The following is a 20,378-nucleotide window of genomic DNA, read 5'->3' as shown; positions in this document are numbered from 1 at the left end:
AGTTGGGAGGGGGTCAGGGATGGCCTAAGTCTCTAAGGAATTTTGGAAGCAAGGTTTCCAGGACCTTGAGGGGCTAGCTATTGTTGGGGAAAAGGTTATTCATTAATGGTAATAAAACCTTTTTGGTGAGACCTTTAAATGTATATCAGGGGGCTGTATGCTTGGGAATGACTGTTAACCGCATCTTGGAAGGTTTAGAGATAGTTTCCAAAGGAATTGCTAAAGTAGACTTACAGGATCCTGGTTGGGGGTAGGGGTCCGTCAGGCTACGATTGCCCTTTGCCCTTAGCAAAGTGTTAAGGTGGAGGCAGTTGAGTCTCTAGAGGAATGTCACTCTGCCTGTTTTAAGGGCTTGTCAGTGGGTAAGGAAATTTAATAATTTTTCTTCTGCCTCTGTTTCCCACATCACGAAGATAGCCAACAGACCCATGAAAAGATGCTCAACATCACTCATCTTCAGGGAAATGCAAATCAAATGACAATGAGGTATCACCTCGCATCTGTCAGAATGCCTAAAATCAAAAACACAAGAAACAAGTGATGGTGAGGATGTGGGCGGGGAAAGAACCCCCCCCCTGCACTGCTGGTGGGAATGCAAACTGGTACAGCCACTCCGGAAAACAGTATAGAGATTCCTCAAAAAATTAAAAACAGAACTACCCTATAATTCAGTAATTACAGTAGTGGATTTACCCAAAAATACAAAAACCCTAGTTCAAAAGGATAAAAGCACATCTATGTTTGCTGCATTATTTACAATAGCCAAATTATGAAAGCAGCCCAAGTGTCCATCAATAGATGAATGGATAAAGATGATATGGTGTATCATTCAACCATAAAAAGGAACAAAATCTTGTCATTTGCAACAAAATGGATGGATCTAAAGGGTATAATGCTAAGTGAAATAAGTCAACCAGAGAAAGACACCATATGATTTCACTCATGTCTAATTTAAGAAGCAAAACAAATGAACAACAACAACAAAAAAAAGATTTTTAAAAAACCAGACTCTTAAATATAGAGAACAAACTGATGGTTATTACAGGGGAGGTGGGTAGAGAATGGGTGAAATACATAATGAAGATTAAGAGGTACATTTATCGTGATGAGCATTAAGTAATGCATGGAAGTGTTGAATCGCTATATTGTGTATCTTAAACTAATATAACACTGTATATTATATATTATAGTGGAATTTTAAAAACAGATTAAAAAAAGAAAATGGGTCTGGATATTCTCTTTCCTACTCTCCTTTGCAACTTGATTGCTGTTATAACTTTTCAAATTTCCCTTCTAATTCTACAAATTTTTTCTTTAATTGTTGATTCTCCTTGATTATACCATGATCTATCATTTTATTTATTTTTTTTAAGGCAGATCGCTACTTTACTTTTTTCTTTTTCTAAATTTAAATTCAATTAATTAACATGGCATACTATTAGTTTCAGAGGTAGAGGTCAGTGATACATCAGTTTTATGTAATACCCAGTGTCCATTACACCACGTGCCCTCTTCAATGGACATTAAACATAAGTTGTCATTTCAGAAGTGGATAGTGCTGCTGGGTTTTGTTTTGTTTTGTCTTGTTTTCCATATCTTAAACACCGTTTCTCAAAACAGTGAAGAGAAATTAGCTGGCAATATTTTCTGTATAGCTCTCCAGTTTAGCTTTTAGCTCCTGGTGACTAACTCTTCAGAAACTTGCCTGGAGTGAGAGGCCTACAACTGAAGATTGAGAATATTCACATTTAACACAGAGGCAACAATTCCTGTCAAGCATTCTCAATCACATTCCAATGGTGGCTTAACTTCTTTCAATATGGATATCCAAAAAATAACCTACCAAAACAAGCAAGAGGAATTAGAAAATTTAAACAGATGAAATAAGATTCTTTCCTCTTCCAGAAACTCAATATTAAGCACCAGCACCATCATGCAGACTCCCTTTATCTAATAATTCCTCTTCTAGAAATTTGTTTCCAGAATTTGGGTCCTTGCCTTCCATGATTCATTTTTCCCTTCCTGTCTTCCTTTCTTCTTTCTTTTAGAAATGCTTTAGCAAATGCTTGAAGGCTAACTTTCTTTCATGCATGGTGTTAGGCTTTAAGGTAAATGATAAGACATGATTCCTGCCTTCTTGTCTACCTGGTTCCATGGTGATAAATCACATACGTTTCTGAGGTACCTGTAGTCTGCAGGTTGTGCTCACCCAAGTAATGAGGTCTACAGATATTTAAATAGTAGAGATACTTAAGAGTTGTCCCCTGGTCTCTTGCAAGTTACCTAGGTACAGAGCAAATTTCTTCTTTCATTATGAGTATTTTCTGTACAGATATCTAATTTTATGACTGATACCACTTGTACAGAAAAGGAATTGTTGTCCATACACTATTCCTATAAACGACTTTCATTTTGGAGAAAACTCATAAGCCATTGTTCAAAGCATTATTCACAAGCCAGAATTCCAAAATTACCATAGCAGACAAACCACTGGATATCCAGCTGGGAAAGAGAGTGCAGTCTGCTCATATATAGTACAGATAAACCTCACACTCATCAAAGAAGAAAGGGGAAATCTAAACTGAATTTTGGTCTATCAGAACACAAGAGAATTTTTTAAGGAGAAAGTTATCATATAAAGGACCCCTGTGGTGATTACTATTATAAAGTCAAAAACCCTTTTGTAAAATGAAAAATGACTAAAATTTCATGAATTGTCCCCCAGCTGTGTTTTCTAAATATGAACTGTATGTCTTATTTTTTGAAGAAAGAATCAGTGAGAGTGGTGTAGAAACTTCAAGTGTATAAAAGAAAAGGGAGACATAAACACCCTGCACTCAGTATTTAAATGGGCATTTGCTTTCATAAGCCTTGGCATCATTCCTCCCCAGATCACAAAGATAAGCAGCTGGAGGAGAAAAAAAAAAAAATCACTGACTGTGGTAAGAAAGGAAACACAACCCATGCTCAATCTCCTTTAGAGATGGACACTCCTAGGAGTACATAAATGAATAGGCTCCACAGGTAATAACAATGAATTGTGTGAGAATGAGTTGGTGAGGGAAGTGGGAGGTGGCAGGGAATATGGGAATTGGGGAAACCTCCAGCAGTTCATGCTGTGCTATCTGCCTTCCTCATTTGTCTGTTTTCTGAGTCAGCATTAGCTAAATTTTCCAGAAAGCAATCCACAAAGTACAGCCTGGGCATTTAAGGGACGTCACTCATTTCCCCCAGTGACCGAGTCAGAAGCTTGAAAGCAGGGAAATCCGGATGTCTCAGTTATGAAGTGGAGCAGTGGGGCTCCAACATATTTCCAGAAGTCTCCATCCAGACTGGTGATCGTCTGCTTCCATTACAGCCACTGACCATCCAGGGTGTTTCTCTGGCTCAGAAAGGGTTGGCATAATGGCCAAATGCTTCAGCCTGGTGTTACTTCTCGCCTCCATCTGGACCACAAGGCTCCTGGTCACATCTCTCCGTATAGAAGGTACGTTTCTTACCAGATTTTCAACCTGAGGCAAGGCAAGATCTTGCAAATTGTCCTAAGTCTACCAAATTCTTAAGTGTGGAATGCCTGGAGTAGGGGTTATCCTCAATGTCAACAGAAGATCTAGTTGGTAGGATTGCTCTGCCAGAAATGTTTTCATCATATTGTTGGCTTCACCAAAAGGATTCACATTTACCTTTATGTTATCTTGACTTTCATTTTTGGTTATGGAATCTTTTTTTAATGGGAATATCTTGAATCAAAACATTGAGGAAATATCATTTGTTTTTAAAAGTGTTTCACTGCAGAAACAAACCATGATTATAATGAATTTTAAGCTTGGGGAAAATGGCCAACTTGCGCTAAATATTGACCTGTTTTATATTTTTGGAAGTGTCAGCAATAATTGCCCAGCACAATTATTTTAATTACAATTTTACTATACTGCATATATGTTTTTAATATGAAATAAATAGCCAATTAACTGAAAAAAAAAAAACCCTGTGAAAATGTAGGTTTGAAAATTAGTCATTAGCTCCCTACCAAAGGAATGACTTCAAGTGGTTTCTGGGCTTTTGAAATGCTCAACCAGTAACCTCATGTGCAATGTAGGCAAAAAAATTGTAACCACAAATCACTCAATTACAGCTCTAGGCAAATGAAAATTTGAGCACTTTAGAAGGAAAATTGTGTGTTCCTATGCTGGAAGATGCTCTGTGATATAAAATATTTTGGAATCAGATATCTTGAGAGTTGCTTCATTTATTGCTGTATTTATGAGAGGTTACAGCTATATAATTGATTTTTTTCAAATACCAGAACTGTTATTTTCAAGTTAGTTTTGTCCTCTTTGAAATTCCTCTGGAGATATTATTCACTTTTCCCCACAATGCTGCCATTACTCAAACTTTAAGTTTAAGTAGAACTCAAAATTGTTCTATGACAATGATTCCATTGCATTCTTTTTTTAAATTATTTTTATTAACATATAATGTATTACTTGCCCCAGGGGTACAGGTCTGTGAATCATCGGGTTTACACATTTCACAGCCCTTACCATAGCACATACCCTCCCCAATCCATCGCATTCTTTAGACCATCTTTGATGATGGCAAAAATTTCCTAAGGAAATTAAACTATTTTATATTACATATAATTTTTATATATGTAATATATAAAATTTCACTTAATCTTCTAAGAAGACTTTTATAGATGAAGAAACAGGCTCAAGTAAGGCCAAGTGACTTGCCTAATGCCATATAGATGGTAAATAATAAAGCTTGGGTTTGAATTCAGCCCTGTCCGATCCTAAGCATAGGGTATTTCTATTATGCCTGCTGTTTCCTAAAAAAATTTTAGGGGAAAAATAAAATTTTAAGGAGGGGTGCCTGGGTGGCTCAGTCAGTTAAGCAGTTGCCTTTGGCTCAGGTCATGATTCCATGGTTCTGGGATCAAGCCCCACATTAGGCTCCCTGCTCAGCAGAAAGCCTGCTTCTCCCTCTCCCTCTGCCTGCCACTCTGCCTACTTGTGCTCTCTCTCTATCTCTCTGTCAAATAAATAAAATATATATTTTTTATATCTTAAGGAAGAGATTAGTGGAGTAGCTCTTGGATTCCAGCTCCTTCTTTTTGTCTTTAAATGAAATAGGAAAGCATAAAAATGACCACTATTTGTTGACTACCTATGATGGAGACCCTGCTAGGTACAAGTTATCTATTCTGACAAAAATTCTGTGAAGAAGATATAACCATCTCCATTTTATAGATGAGAACACTACCTTGCCCAAGGTCCCAGAGCCAATTAATAACAGACAAAATAATCAAGGCTAGGTCTATTGCCCAGAATAGGTCTATCATTACTCTAAATGATAACTTTAAGGTAAAAATAAGTTTTGATGAAAAAGTAGCAAGACCACTTGATAGTGTAATTAATAAACCTTCTTTGCAGCCATGGGATTTGAGCATGGCTCAAGAAGCTCATGGACTAAATAAGCCAAATTCTAGGGAAAATGTGTGTTTGGAGAGTCCAGTTCTAGTTGTATAGTGTGTGTGTGTGGGTGTGGGTGTGTGTTCATCTCCCCTATAATACAGCAAGAAACAGAATAGTGTCCTAGTTAAGAACTGCAGTTTTAGGGTCAGTCATAATTGGGTTTGTGCTCCCAATCTGTCCTATGTCTTTGGTGTATATCCTTGGGCTTGGGAAAGTTACTTAATCTTCCTGAGCTTCCACTTTCTATTAAAGGACACAGGGTTTGGCACAGAGCAACATAAACAGATGATAGATGTTAGAATTAATACTAGCATTAGTATTAATACCAGTATTGGTATAGGTATTTGTGTTAGTGCATAGTCATAAGAGGCTGTTTTGTCACAAACACTAATATGGGGTATTGGCACTCTAGTGTCTCTTTTGGCGAGAGCAAGGTCTGGAAGCAAATAAAGCCATCTGTAATTATTTTTTTTTTAAAGTGGGTATTTTTATTTATTTGTACTTAAACCTATCCACCAACCAGCCAAACTGATGCTATTATCATATGTTAAAATACAAAATATCTTTCTACAAATACTAGAATTAACAGTTCTAGTAAAACCTCACAAGGGGCAGAGGAAATCAATGAAGCACATCGTAGCTTTACCCTTCACCATTAAAAACTAAGGCTGTTAACAAGAAAGCCTCAAAATCTCAAAATATACCATTATCCTTCATCACATGTCTTTGTATCTTTACTTCCTATTCTTGATGTTAGATTCTAGAGCCTGAGGATACCCACAGTAGGACTGTATCCAGTTAGCTAAGTTAGCTACAGCCAGAAACACCTGTTCCATGTTGTGCACAGCCAATGCTACTGAGAGCTTTGACTCCAATCGTACCCCCTCAATAGATATAGTAAGAATAATGGGAAATACAGTATTAAGGCAAAGACACAGGACTCTAAAAGACAAAACCTGGGAGACGTGACACAGCCATTGCCCAAAGCAAGATCGAGTTAATACTCGTCGTCACACATCTTCAGGCTGGATGTTCACAGAGTAAGCCATCTGTAATTATTATACATCGTATACATATCCCCTCTTCTAGCCTCCTGGTCCAGAGCTTTGCAAGGTCAGTGGAAGACTTAGAAATGTTCCTTTAACATTTGCAAGAAGAAACTTTAAATACTAACCTAGAAAGTGATCAAATCATTTAACTGGGCTTCAAATGCACAGATCTGTGTACAAGCAACTTCTTAGAAGATTGTAATGTCCTATTACAGACTCTTGTGGATAAAGCCCGATAGGAATAATGTACCTGAAATGTGATACAACTTTGCAATTTTGTACAGGTCTATAAATCCTAGAATCAAGAAAGGGGATCAAAAGAATTCTTGGATTCATTAACTTTTGAGTAAAATGTATTTACAACATGTCTGTTCAACTGCTTCAGCTTCCCCAGGGAGATCAATCATAAGCTGACTAAAACCAAAAAGCTTTGAAGAGAATATAATAATGTTATTTATGATTTGCTGAGCATCTACTATGAGGCAGGCACTATGCTAAACATTTTTATTTGAATGAACTCTTTCAACTCTCATTACCCTATAAAATAAATACTGTTACTTTCTCAATTTTATAAATAAGGAAACTGAGGCTCAAAGAGATGAAGTAACTAGCCTAAGATCACAGAGCCAGCAAGGCTCTGACATAGGCCAGATTTAAATACAAGTCTAACTCTAAAACTCAACTTTCTTAATTTAGGTTCCTCACCATGCAAGGTTTACTGCCCATTTCCTCCAGGAACTTCAGAGTAAGCCTGCCCCCCAATGGTCAGAGAAGACCTGGGAGTGAGAAGGCTCACATTCTGTTACACCAAGTGCAACATTTTCAGCCCATCTCAGAAATAGTGGTATTCCCAAGCCACATTGGTTTGGAGTATTGTTAATTATTCTATTAACCAGAGCCCCGAATTCTATCTTTCTCAAAGTCTCAGACCTTTTTTTTTTATAGACTCCAAAATGGTTTGCCACAACTGCATCACCTAAACCTAACCCCAGGAACTGGTAGCCAAAGCCTCCACATAAGGAACAAGGCAACTATGCAGTGGGGCATGATAGACTCCAATCGGATGAGAGGTATAGCTTGGACAAGAGCAAGGACCCAGCTAACCCAGAAGTATTTACCTTGTGGGAAATGCCTGGCTTATGTTCCATTATTTCTGAACTTCAGTCTCAGCCACAAGGGCTTCATTGCTGTATCAAGACAATAATGCTCTACTAGGAAGAAGAGCCTAAAGGTTGGGAACAAGGACAGCAGCAAATTAAGGGTTTCTGTGATTCCTTTGCAGAACTTTCCACCTCAGGGCCATGCAGAATTATGGGGGTCACCCTTGTGAACAAAAGGGCAGCCCAGCAGCTGAATTTTGCAGAAGCCCAGGAGGCCTGTAGGCTGATGGGACTAACTCTGGCCAGTAAAGACCAGGTTGAAGCAGCATGGAGGTTTGGCTTTGAGACTTGCAGGTGAGAAACAACTAGATTCATAAACACTGCTGGAGCTCTTTCAGCACTGTGTTCTTGAGCAATAGAAATAATTGTATCCATTCAAATAATGTGTATTTTCTTATAGCTATGGATGGGTTGCAGATAAGTTCTTGGTCATCCCTCGGATTCTGCCAAACCCCAAGTGTGGGAAGAATGGGACAGGTGTCCTGATTTGGAGAAATTCAGTCAGCAAAAAGTTTTTGGCCTACTGTTATAACTCATCTGGTAAGTCAAATCTACAGCCTCTGCATGTTTTCTCTAGCTCTATGATCCGTCTAAGAAGAGTAACCCTGAACAGCACTGAAGAAATCATGGTGATGGTCATTTAATACTCCCAAGAATGCCTCGGTGACCAACTTAGAGGTGGCCATGTGCCCTTCAGAGGAAAAAGGGAAAGTATTACTAAGTGGCAATATAGGGAGAGGGTATCCCAGGAGGCTCCATTACCCACGCCCCTCCATCTTATAAGGTAAGGAAATACCCACACGAGACAAAGCAATGTACTGAGTTATCACACTGGAACTTGACAATCTTTCTCTAGAGTACACTTTGTCACCCCCATTTTGTAGAGGGGGAAATTAAGCTCAGAGGACATAAGTACATCTGTCTAAGTTCTCACTACTACGAAGATTTTAACAGAGATCTAACTCTCAAACCATGCTCTTTCTTTTAACCTTCATTTTTTTTTAGAGAAGAAATTCAGATGGTACACCTGACATCTTCAAGGATTAAGATCATTTTATGAAGGAAGGAGTTAAAGCGAGAAAATAGAATTGGTTTGCTCTTGGTCACACAGTTGTTCTTTTAACCTTGCTTGGAGACCACAACCATTTTAACCCAAGTGCTCTACCTAAGGAACATCTCAGAAAGTTTTTCCTTCACTGAATACTTGTTCTCAGTTTATCATAAGAACCTCTGCTGATTTATTACCCTTCACACCTACTCATAAATCTGACCTTCTAAAGGTCAGACAGCTAAGTGGTCACATACAAGGATAGATTTCAAAGTCATACTCTAAGATCCAAGAGATCTTATGTGCACTAGCAACATTATGTTGCACAAAGGCAACAAAGGGTCCAAGCAGTTCTCTGAATCAGGAGGCTTTGATCTAGAAAGGGACTCCAAAGATACTTTGTCCTCTTTCCTCATTTCATGTATGAAATGATAGCTCAGACTGGAGATCTGGCTTGTTCAGTTGGTGGCAGGTTCAAGACTGGAACATAAAGCTTCTTCCAACATTTGCTTCACCATTATCCTCTTCTCTGCCTCTTCTGCCCACCACTTTTGGCTGGGGAATTGGTGGTTCACATGCCTGTATCACTCATAGCCAGCTCATGCCTGACAAACGACCTGGGGTTTTAACTTTCTTGCCTTCCTCCTACCTGTCAGTGTGATGATATGATACCCAGTCCTCTGGACGTCACAAAATGGGGTCACAGGAAGAGAACTTGGATTTGAGTGTTTCCTCATGGTTTCATTTAACTTGTACTTCCATCCCCTATATTTCCTGTTTAATTGAAGTTAGATCTGGAGGCTTGATTCAACTCTTGTTCAATATTTTTGGCAAAAAGACTACATCAAAAAGTAATGATGTACTATATAGTAGCTAACTGATAATTTTTTTAAAAAGACTTCATAGATGATACTGTGTACTTTAGATCACTTCTCAACAAAAGTCACTTAATACCAGTATGTCCCATTACTAATGTGCTAACTTTGATCATTTCAATAAGATGCTAGACCTTTCTAAATGAACTCATAAAGATATGTTTTTCCCCCTTGCAATGAGTAGGCAATCTACACTGTGATATTTTGGCACCATGCAAATATTCTGACCCCAACCATCTTGTACCTATTAGTTCAAGCAGCCATTGGTAATTATTCCTGGAATCAGTTATTATATGTAGGGCCACAAGATGGTGACTTTCTAAATCTTCCTTCTGCATTTGTTAGCCAGCATTCTTTGATAAAGAAGAATTTCTCTCTCTCTCTCAATCTCTCTTACACACACACACACACACACACACACACACTTCCCTCCTCCTTATACTACTATGGACACATGACATTTTACTTATTTTGTGTGTTCAACATGTTATCAACTTTATAATTATTATCCCTCTATTCTTTCTGATGCTCAAATTGTCTCAAATTTGATGAGTAGGAGCCCCCCCCCAGTTGACCTTTGTGCCCTTTATTCCATTAGTATTGGAGCGATTTCTTTCTAACATAATAATAGCATGTCCCAGACTTACTTTGTACTTTCTCTGCCCCTGGTGGAATCAGCCATTTATTTCTCCAAGAAGCCCAGGTTCTTTGTAATGGAAAATGTTAAGTAGAAACCAAGATCTGAATTCAAGTAATTCTCATTACCGAAGGAGTTTTCATTGCTTCTCAGTATTTTTAGTGAATAGCTATCCATATATTTACACATACATACATATATCTAAAAATCATGAATTTCTATTGATATTTCCAACTTAAATTTAACAATTCAAATTTTTCTCAGTTTGTTTTACGCCTCCATCTTTTTTCTCTTACACAGAAGATCTTAGTTCCCAATAAATAACAGTAATATACTTTCTTGTCCTATAATAGTTTCAAAATTATAAAACAAATATTATTAGGAATAATGAACCTATTGAATGAAATTTGATATTTCTTTGCATTTCTTTCAGTCCCCAGAAAATAGCCCTCTAACAGTGTATTGTCAAAAAAACCATGTGCAAAAACAAAAACAAACACAAGCAAACAACTATGTGCAAATGTGACTAGAAAAATTCACAAATCTGTGTGGTTATATTATCATTTTCAAATAAATTGCTTCTGTTTGCTATCTTTGTGAGGGTCAGAGTTAACCTAACCCTTATCCAAACTCTACTCCTAAACTTACCCTATGTTTCTTTGTTTTTGTAACCTTTTTTTTTATAGCTATCTTATGAGGTCTGAGGATTAAAATAACCCTAAATCTGACCCTAACACCTTATCCTAATTGTCTTTTTTAATTGCTCTCTTTGTAAGCTTTGGGAGACCAGACTGAAGTGCCTTGACAGTTCGGCATGCACCATCTGCTTCATGCTGTTCCTCTGCCACAATGCCTATCTTCCTCCCCACTTAGCTAACTGCTACTCTACTCAATTTTCAAATGCCAGCCTCTTCAAGAAGCCTTCCCATACCCCTTATTCCTATCTTTCCTCTTGGAGTCCAACCACACTCTGTGTTTAATGTCAGAGTACTTGGCACATTTTAAAGAAATTATATTCATAGTTTGGAGGGGAAGGAGAGCTAGGTCCTAACACTTCTAGGTGTGCCCTCAACCCAGTAGGGATCACAGGATCAGACTGCTGTTGCTCCCTCACACTGTGGCTCTCTGGGCTACATTTAATAAACAGAGAGGCAAAGGAAACAAATTCTTAGATAGAGCCTATCTATCATGCCCATACATTATGCTAAGCCCCACACATTTATTATCTCATTAATCCTCAGTGAAATGACACAAATGTATCATTTATATTTCCCAGGAGAAATAACTGATCCTTAGCATGTATTTTGCTACGGTCATAGTCAATAAGGGAACCTGGAGTCATACTACTTCCGCATAGCTCCTTCCATGGTGATGTCTATACATCAACAACATACCAGGCCCAGGTTGGGTGTTCTGGGCATCAGTGTTTCTTAAAAGCTCCACAGATGATTCCAACGTGTAGCCAGAGTTCAAAATCACTCTTTCCTAGGAGATCTCTAAGATCTAAGTTTTAGGATTCCAGGTACTTCTAGATTCCTCTAGTTCTTTGCAATTGCAATAATCTCCTTTCTTGTTCCCGGACTGTACTCTCTCCCCACTGCATTTCATCCTCCCCATGCCTCCACTGATAATTACATTACTTCTCTGCTCCACAGCCCTTGGGTGACTTCTTATTTGAGAATATGATGTAAATTATGAAGCCTTTTACACATAAAAGTGAGCATGTATGAGAACTCCTATATATTAGTTGGCAGATTTGTGGACCCAGTTGAAAATTCCATCTCCTACAAAATACATTCCAAATGCTTTAACATGGCAATTATGAATCTCAAAACTCTGGCTCCAGCCTATCTTACCAGTCATCTCCTGCTTGCAGTCCTTCATGCTCCCAACCATACACACACCCTACTCTCCAACCACACTGTACTCCTTTGTCATTATTTGGTATGACTACATTTTCAAATTTCTGGATTCTTGCATCATGCTATTCCTTTGACTGGAATGTTCTACTCCCTCTTCCATACTAGAGGAGCTACTACTGTGTTCCAGTCATAGTGGTCTTTTATTCATCAAACACACTGAGTTCATTCAACTTTGGACTCTTGAACTTCCTGTTCTCTTTACTTGGAATGCTTTTGCCCTAGATCTTCAATGACTGACTACTTTTTAACATTTAGGTCTCAGCTTAAGTATCACCTCTCCACTTTCATCATCCTAGTCGAAGTATCCATCTCATATTCCCCACCCTTATTGGTTTAATCTTTATCTTATTTTAATTTCTTCTTAACATTTATCACCCTCTAAAATTCCTGACTTTTTTTTTTCTTTTTAGGAGAGATGAAGAGGGTCAGGGGATGGTGCAGAAGGAGAGGGAGAGAGAGAATCCAAGCAAGCTCCATGCCTGGCATGGAGCAATCTCAAAACTCTGAGATCATGACCTGAGCAGAAATCAAGAGTTAGACACTTAACTGAGCCACCTAGGCATCCTGGCTTTTTTTTTTAATATTTTATTTTATTTTATTTTATTTTATTTTGTTAATATATCCTTCCATTAGCATATAGGCCTCTTAAAAGTAAGGACTCTGTCTTCTTTGTACCATGACCTTAGCACTTAGAACAGTGTTTGGCACATAGTTGGGGCTCAACAAATATTTGTTGAACAAACATATTAACCCTCCATATCATCTCCTCTGTGAATCCCCAGTGATTTCCTCTCACCTTTATCAAAATACGTCTATCTTGGAAATTGAAACTATGAAAGTACTATGTCTCTGTACTTTCAGTTCCCAATGTGGTCTATTGTATCCAGTATATCTTTCCCCTGATATTAAAAATTTTCATTTTTTGAAGGAAAAACTTAGCATGTGCTCAAGAATAAAAAATGAAACTAAAAGTTCAAGGCAAAAGTCAAGGATGATATGTGTTTGAATACAGAGTTTTCAAAGTAAAAAAAAAATTATAAAATTCTGAATGTGTGCAGTCAAAATGTTTTATCAGTAGTATCCATGACCTTGATGGGTAATTTATTGTATTTTTCAAAAATGAATGGAATAACTTTTTCTTCTTAACTAACAGTCCAGCTGATGTTACCTACTGCCAGAAATAAGTAGGAATTTAAAATAGATGCAATCTCATACTATAATATGTTACATGGCTCTGTCATTTACCAGCTATGTGAATTTGGGCAAGTTATTCAGTTTCACTAAATTTCAGTCTCCTCCTATAAAATCATTAAATGAAGTGTCATGATCAACTCAGATATGAGGCTCAAAAAATGTTGTTTCCTCTCTATCACATTCAACAGATTGGAAAGCAAATCTATATCCCTCCTCTGCTCCCCTCCTTAAAACAATTTTTTATTTTGAAGAGTGCAGAGAAATCTGTTGTTGTTGTTTTTTTTTTTTTAAGATCTTTGTCCTGAAGTGTACATTGTCATGTGTGTATATTTGGTGTCCTCATTTACTCCTTCCATCCTGTTGCTTCTCCAGCCTTTCTTTATTCATTAATTATTGATTGAGCATGAACTCTGTGCTAGGCACAGAAGGCATACCATGATGACTAAGACAGGAGATCAGTCCAGTACAGAGCAGTGCAATGAGAACCAAGGGAAGTAGAAAGAGGTATATAAAAACATGCCTAGGGACACAATCTAGTCATCAAATCTGCCTAATAAAGAGACATTCAATCTGAGACTTGAAGGATAAGTAAGAGCTAAGTAAAGAAGGGGCAAAAAGACTTACAGGTAAAGAAAGCATCATGGTCAAAGCCTTGGATATGAAAGAAAGAGTATCAAAGAACAGAAAAAAAATCTGAGAAGGTAGGAAGAAAGACACACTGATCAGATAAGGCTAGCCATGTCAGCAGGGGACAGATCACAGGGGGCGTTATAGGTCATGCAATAGAGGCAGTCACTGAAGAATTTTAAGGAAGGAAATGATATGATTAGATCTGTATTTTTGTAAGATCATTCTGGCTGCACTGGAAGAAGATTAGAGAGGACTAAGACTAGAGGCAAGAATAAAAATTAGGAGACTGTTTTAATACTTACTTGTTACCTTATTTTTCCCTCCCCCAACAGATATTTGGATTAACTCATGCCTTCCAGAAATTATCACCACCAATGATCCCATATTCAATAGTGAAGAGGCGACATACACAACAGAAACCATCAGTGACAGTGCATACTCCGCTTCAGCTACTGATGTACCTTACTCTGTTACACCTACTCTTGCTCCTACTTCTGCTCGGGCTTCCACTTCTACTAAACGGAAAAGAAAATTGATTTGTGTAACAGAAGGTTTTGTGGAAACTAGCACCATAGCTACAGCAACAGAAACTGAGTCATATATCGAAAATAAAGCAGCATTCAAGAATGGGGCCACTGGGTTTGGAGGTAAAAGCTTTCTATGTTTGCATTGCATGTGTGTGTTTGTATGTTTATGTATAACAGACAGTACATAAAAACCATGTTGTCTCCAGAGTAGGCACTCAGGACCTGCCAGATACAAGTAAAACCTTAACGCAAACTCAATTTTCATAAAGTCGTAGAACTTGAGGGCTCTAAAAAACATTAATGATTAAACAAAAAATCATGAGTATAAAATAGCTTCACTTTTTTTTGTTCACATATAATGTATTATTTGCCCCAGGGGTACAGGTCTGTGAAACATCAGGCTTACACATTTCACACCACTCACCATAGCACATACCCTCCCCAGTGTCCATAACCCAGCCACCCTATCCCTAACCCCCCTAACCCCCACAGCAACCCTCAGTTTGCTTCCTGAGATTAAGAGTTTCTTATGGTTTGTCTCTCTCCTGATCCCTTCTTGTTCCACTTTTTCCTTCCCTACCCCCAACAACCCCCTCACCCTGCCTCTCTAATTCCTCATATCACAGAGATCATATGATAATTGTCTCTTTGATTGACTTATTTCACTCAGCATAATATCCTCTATCCTTAATATCCTTCCAACCACATCATTGCAAATGGCAAGATTTCATTTCTTTTGATGGCTGCATAGCATGAAATAGCTTCACTTTTAAAAACTCAAAGCCTTTTAAAAATAAATCACTCTCTATTAATACATCAAAGTTCTTTAAAAAATATATACCTTAAATGCCTATGATTTAAAGTTTGTCTTATTTAAAAGGAAGGGTTTACACTTAATTAGCTCCAACATATCATCTCAAGGTCACAGAGAGGAAATGGACTCCGCCATATTGCAATTTATAGGATATAGAGAGGATGAAAAGCAAGGCCAAGGATTTCTACAGGCAAGAAGCAAAGAAGCAGATGTGGGCCCAACATTCTAAGTAGCCCCTTTGTGGTCACAGAGAAGGATTTTCTCCTGCATTATCTGTTGTCTGGATCTGTATAAAGAATCATTAGAAGAGGGACGCCTGGGTGGCGCAGTTGGTTGGACGACTGCCTCCGGCTCAGGGCGTGATCCTGGAGTCCCGGGATCGAGTCCCACATCAGGCTCCCAGCTCCATGGGGAGTCGGCTTCGCTCTCTGACCTTCTCCTCGCTCATGCTCTCTCTCACTGTCTCTCTCTAATAAATAAAATAGAAAAAAAAAAAAAGAATCATTAGAAGAGCAACACAAAGAAATGGAAAAACATTCCATGCCCATGGACTGGAAGAACAGATATTGTGAAAATGTCTATGCTACCTAGAGCAATCTACACATTTAGAGCAATCCCTATCAAAATACCATCAACTTTATTCACAGAAATGGAACAAGTAATCCTAAAATTTGTATAGAACCAGAAAAGACCCCGAATAGCCAGAGGAATGTTGAAAAACAAAACCAAAGCTGGTGGCATCATAACCCTGGACTTCAAGCTCTATTACAAAGTGGTAATCATCAAGACAGTATGGTACTGGCACAAAAACAGACACATAGATCAATGAAACAGAACAGAAAGCCCAAAAATGGACCCTCAACCCTATGGTCAACCAATCTTGGACAAAGCAGGAAAGAATGTCCAATGGAAAAAAGACAGTCTCTTCAATAAATGGTATTGGGAAAATTGGACAACCACATGCAGAAGAATGAAACTGGATCATTTCCTTATACCACAAACAAAAATAGACTCAAAATGGATGAAAGACCTAAATGTGTGACAGGAATCCATCAAAATCCTCAAATCCTTGAGGAAGAGGCAGCAACCTCTTCGACCTCAGCCGCAGCAACATCTTCCTAGAAACATCACCAAAGGCAAGGGAAGCAAGGGCAAAAATGAACTATTGGAACTTCATCAAGATATAAATCTTTTTGCACAGCAAAAAAACCCAGAACAAAACCAAAAGACAACCGACAGAATGGGAGAAGATATTTGCAAATGACATAGCAGATAAAGGGCTAGTATCCAAAATCTATAAAGAACTTAACAAATTCAACATCCAAAGAACAAAAAATCCCATCAAAAAATGGGCAGAAGACATGAAAAGACACTTCTCCAAAGAAGACATCGAAATAGCCAACAGACGTATGTGAAAGTGCTCAATATCACTCAATATCAGGGAAATACAAATCAAAACCACAATGAGATACCACCTAACACCAGTCAGAATGGCTAAAATTATCTAGTCAGGAAACGACAGTTGTTGGCAAGGATGTGGAGAGAGGGGGACCCTCCTACACTGTTGGTGGGAATGCAAGCTGGTGCAGCCACTCTGGAAAACAGTGTAGAGGTTCCTAAAAAAGTTGAAAATAGAGCTACTCTATGACCCAGCAATTGCACTATTGGAGATACAAAGATACAAATGTAGGGATCCGAAGGGGCACATGCACCCGAATGTTTATAGCAGCAATGTCCACAATAGCCAAGCTTTGGAAAGAGCCTAGATGTCCATCAACAGATGAATGGATAAAGAAGATGTGGCATATATATACAATGAAATACTATGCAGCCATCAAAAAATTAAAATCTTGCCATTTGCAACAACATGAATGGAACTAGAGTGTATTATGCTAAGTGAAATAGGTCAATCTGAGAAAGACAATTATATGATCTCATTTTTATGTGGAATTTGAGAAGCAAGGCAGAGGATTATTGGGGAAAAGAGGGAAAAAATGAAACAAGATGAAAGCAGAGAGGGAGGCAAACCATAAGAGATCCTTAATCTCAGGAACAAACTGAGGGTTGCTGGAGGGGAAGGGTGGGGTGGCTGGATGATGGACATTGGGGAGGGTATGTGCTATGGTGAGCATTGTAAATTGTGTAAGACTGATAAATCACGGACCTGTACCCCTGAAACAAATGATATATTTTATGTAAATAAAAAATTTAAAAATTAAAAAAAAAGAAGAACAACAACACAAAACAATGCATAAGCGAAGGACCCAATAGGCCATGTGTCTGTTTCCTCCAGGTGTCCCCACGGCTCTGCTAGTGCTCGCACTCCTCTTCTTTGCAGCTGCAGCTGGTCTGGCAATTTGCTACGTCAAAAGGTGGGTTTATTGGCACCTTGTTGGCCTTATAATCTATGTCACATCCCTATCTTGTGTTTTTCTAAGGTTGTTGTTAGCATTTTCTTGGTCAAAACAGAAATGATAGTCTTCTTATATTGTAAATGTTCTCCCTCATCTCACCTTTCCTCCCACCGCCCAATCTTTCCTACTATTTCAGCTCACGCATGTCACCCAGCCTTTACAAACAGGTCAGTGCAACCCCTTTGAAAATCAAGAGATAAAAGGAACTGACTGACATCTAGAGGAAAAACATGGGTTTTGTTTTGATTCTCAATTCTTTGTTCTTGGTGGGAGGGTTATGAGGTCAGCCTCAAGTATGGCCTGCAAACTTACTGTCTCATGTAAATGAATCCACTAAAGTGGGGACGCATTAATGTATTTGAGTGTGCATGTGTTCGAATCTCTCTGAAATAAAGGTATCCAGTGTACTGTGCTAATACGGGCTATGACAGAGTGTTATCTATTGCCATATGTGTTACATATAAATCTCTCACTTTAATTTTATAATTATGCCTATAGGTATGTGAAGAACTTTCCTTTTACAAACAAGAATCAGCAGAAAGAAATGATTGAAACCAAAGTAGTAAAGGAGGAGAAGGCTGACGATAACAACTCTAATGAGGAATCAAAGAAAACTGATAAAAAGCCAGAAGAGCCCAAGAGTCTACCCAAAACTACAGTACGATGCCTGGAAGCTGAAGTTTAGAAGAGAAAGAAATGAGAGGACACACCAAGGCTGATTTCTTTCCTGATACATATCCTGGCCCCAGATGAGGAAACTTAAAGGGCTGTAGAACCAAACAAGAAAGTCCACCCTTGGTTCCTAAATGGAATCAACTCAGGGCTTACCTTTGGACTATGGAGTTCACCAAATGAAATTCCCTTTTTCTTACTGCAATCCTTTCTGGATCCTATCCTCCTACCTCCAAAGCTTCCGACAGCCTTTCTAGCCTGGCTATGTCCTAATAATATCTCTGTGGGAGAAAGGAGCTTCTCAAAGCACAGGGACCTAAAACAGCTAATCAGAACACATTTATAAAGAGGCTTCTTGGTTGGCTGAGAATAGGTGAGTTGAAAACCAAGAAACCACCTAGACCAAGGCTTTTTCTATTGATTCCACAGGCCAGATCCTTTCTTCACTCTGGAAACGTAATACACATCATCTGGCATGCCCTTCTGAGCCAGGCAAGAACAAAAGAAGGAAAGAAAAGTTCAGCAGCTAAAGGCCAGGGAGATTCCCATGACTTGAGACCTGATCTCTGTAAAGCCAAAATAAGTAGAGAAAAAAGAATGAGGCCAAGCATGTTGCCAGCGTATTGTCAGCAGGGACTATAACTACAGATAGGGTCAAAGTAGTCATCTTTAAATAATCTGAATTGGAATCACTTTTTAGAATACACACACACTTTTCTTTTCTTTTTCTTGCTGCTATTTCCTCTAGAAGCATACACTTTCATAAGGAACCAAAACAAATCTATTACAATTTTTTACTTTTATCGAGTTTTATCTGAGAAATTACTGAGGAAAATTACTGTGTTAAAAAGCAGTAAAATTTGACAAACATTTATTGAATATGTCAGGTGCTGGGTAAGGTATTACATTCTATAATTGAATGTTATTTATCAAAAACTTGTATACAGTAAAATGTATGAAGCTAATTTTTTCAGTTTTGATACCCCTAGCTTATCTTCTTGCAAAACTAATATTTTACTAAGACTAATCTATTCATTATTTTCTCTAACATGGCAGCCATTATAACCTTAATTTATTATTAACATACCTAAAAAGTACATTATTACCTCTATACACTGAAGCACATTTTTTAAATGTCATTAACAAATGTATCACCAACTCTCCTTTTTCAGCAAAAAAATCCCAAGAGATACGAGATATTTGTGTCAAAAAAATAAAAGTATTCAGAAAATTTCTTTGCTCTCTTATTTACATAGATACATTATACGTTTCACACAAAATTGAAGTAATCTATTTTTTGCAAAACAAAAGAGGGACAACGAACAAATGTTGAAAAACGAACATTTATAAACCACTTAGGACATATATCACCATATGGGGCTATTCTTGCTTATGATCTTATTTTAAGTCAGTCAAGTAACACACACATAAACAGTCCTTTACTTAGCATTTGGGTCCTACATTACAATCCATTTCAGCGTTCACAGGGAGCTGAGGATGCAGGATTGTTATTTGTCCTATTTCTCTAGCCTTCTCTTTCCCTCTCTCTGGTTTTCCCTTTTGGACCACTAACATCATCTTCCCCTCACCAGTGACACCACAGCTAGCTAGCCCCATGACCCTTTCAGCTCACAGGCCATGAACTGCTGGCATAGCCTTTCGCTGTTGGCCCACAGAGTATTATCTTAAATTTTGGCTTAGTTGCCAAGAATGAAAAATCAAAGGGTGCCTGCCTGGCTCAATCAATAGAGCATGTGACTCTTGATCTTGGGGTTGTGAGTTCAAGCCCCCCACTGGGTGTAGAGATTACTTAAAAATAAAATCTTTTTAAAAAGTCAAGAGTTTTCACATATTTATATTCCTGGTTCCCTTGAAAAAATGGGAAGATCTGGAGATAGAGAGCCCATATTCCCCCACAGCGATAATTATCTCAGACTACGCAGTGCTGTCCTCTTTAAA

General features: G+C 38.2%; 1 protein-coding gene across 2 annotated transcripts; it reads left to right on the top strand.

The window, feature by feature from the left end:
* Positions 1-2,943: 2,943 nt before the first annotated feature.
* LYVE1 (lymphatic vessel endothelial hyaluronan receptor 1) lies at positions 2,944-19,650 on the top strand. 2 transcript variants are annotated; one of them, XM_044258829.1, is made up of 7 exons: positions 2,944-3,024; positions 3,359-3,487; positions 7,809-7,980; positions 8,087-8,226; positions 14,325-14,639; positions 17,627-17,705; positions 18,246-19,650. In XM_044258829.1, exons 2-7 carry the CDS (start codon positions 3,406-3,408, stop codon positions 18,430-18,432), a joined length of 975 nt encoding a protein of 324 aa, XP_044114764.1. In that variant the 5' UTR covers positions 2,944-3,024; positions 3,359-3,405; the 3' UTR covers positions 18,433-19,650. The 2 variants fall into 2 exon arrangements, with proteins under 2 accessions (XP_044114764.1, XP_044114763.1); XM_044258828.1 differs by lacking the exon at positions 2,944-3,024 and having other exon boundaries at positions 3,056-3,487.
* Positions 19,651-20,378: the final 728 nt, after the last annotated feature.

The sequence above is a fragment of the Neovison vison genome, chromosome 7 (assembly GCF_020171115.1).
Source record: "Neovison vison isolate M4711 chromosome 7, ASM_NN_V1, whole genome shotgun sequence".
Lineage (NCBI taxonomy): Eukaryota > Metazoa > Chordata > Mammalia > Carnivora > Mustelidae > Neogale > Neogale vison.
The sequence above is the reverse complement of the archived record's forward strand: the minus strand, read 5'-3'. Positions and strand labels throughout refer to the sequence as shown.

Excerpts from the sequence above, each read along its gene's own strand:
- LYVE1 (XM_044258829.1), top strand. The coding sequence starts at position 3,406 with ATGGCCAAATGCTTCAGCCTGGTGTTACTTCTCGCCTCCATCTGGACC. Across the intron at positions 7,981-8,086 it reads TTTGGCTTTGAGACTTGCAG|CTATGGATGGGTTGCAGATA; the intron begins GTGAGAAACAAC and ends ATTTTCTTATAG. Across the intron at positions 14,640-17,626 it reads TGGGGCCACTGGGTTTGGAG|GTGTCCCCACGGCTCTGCTA; the intron begins GTAAAAGCTTTC and ends TGTTTCCTCCAG.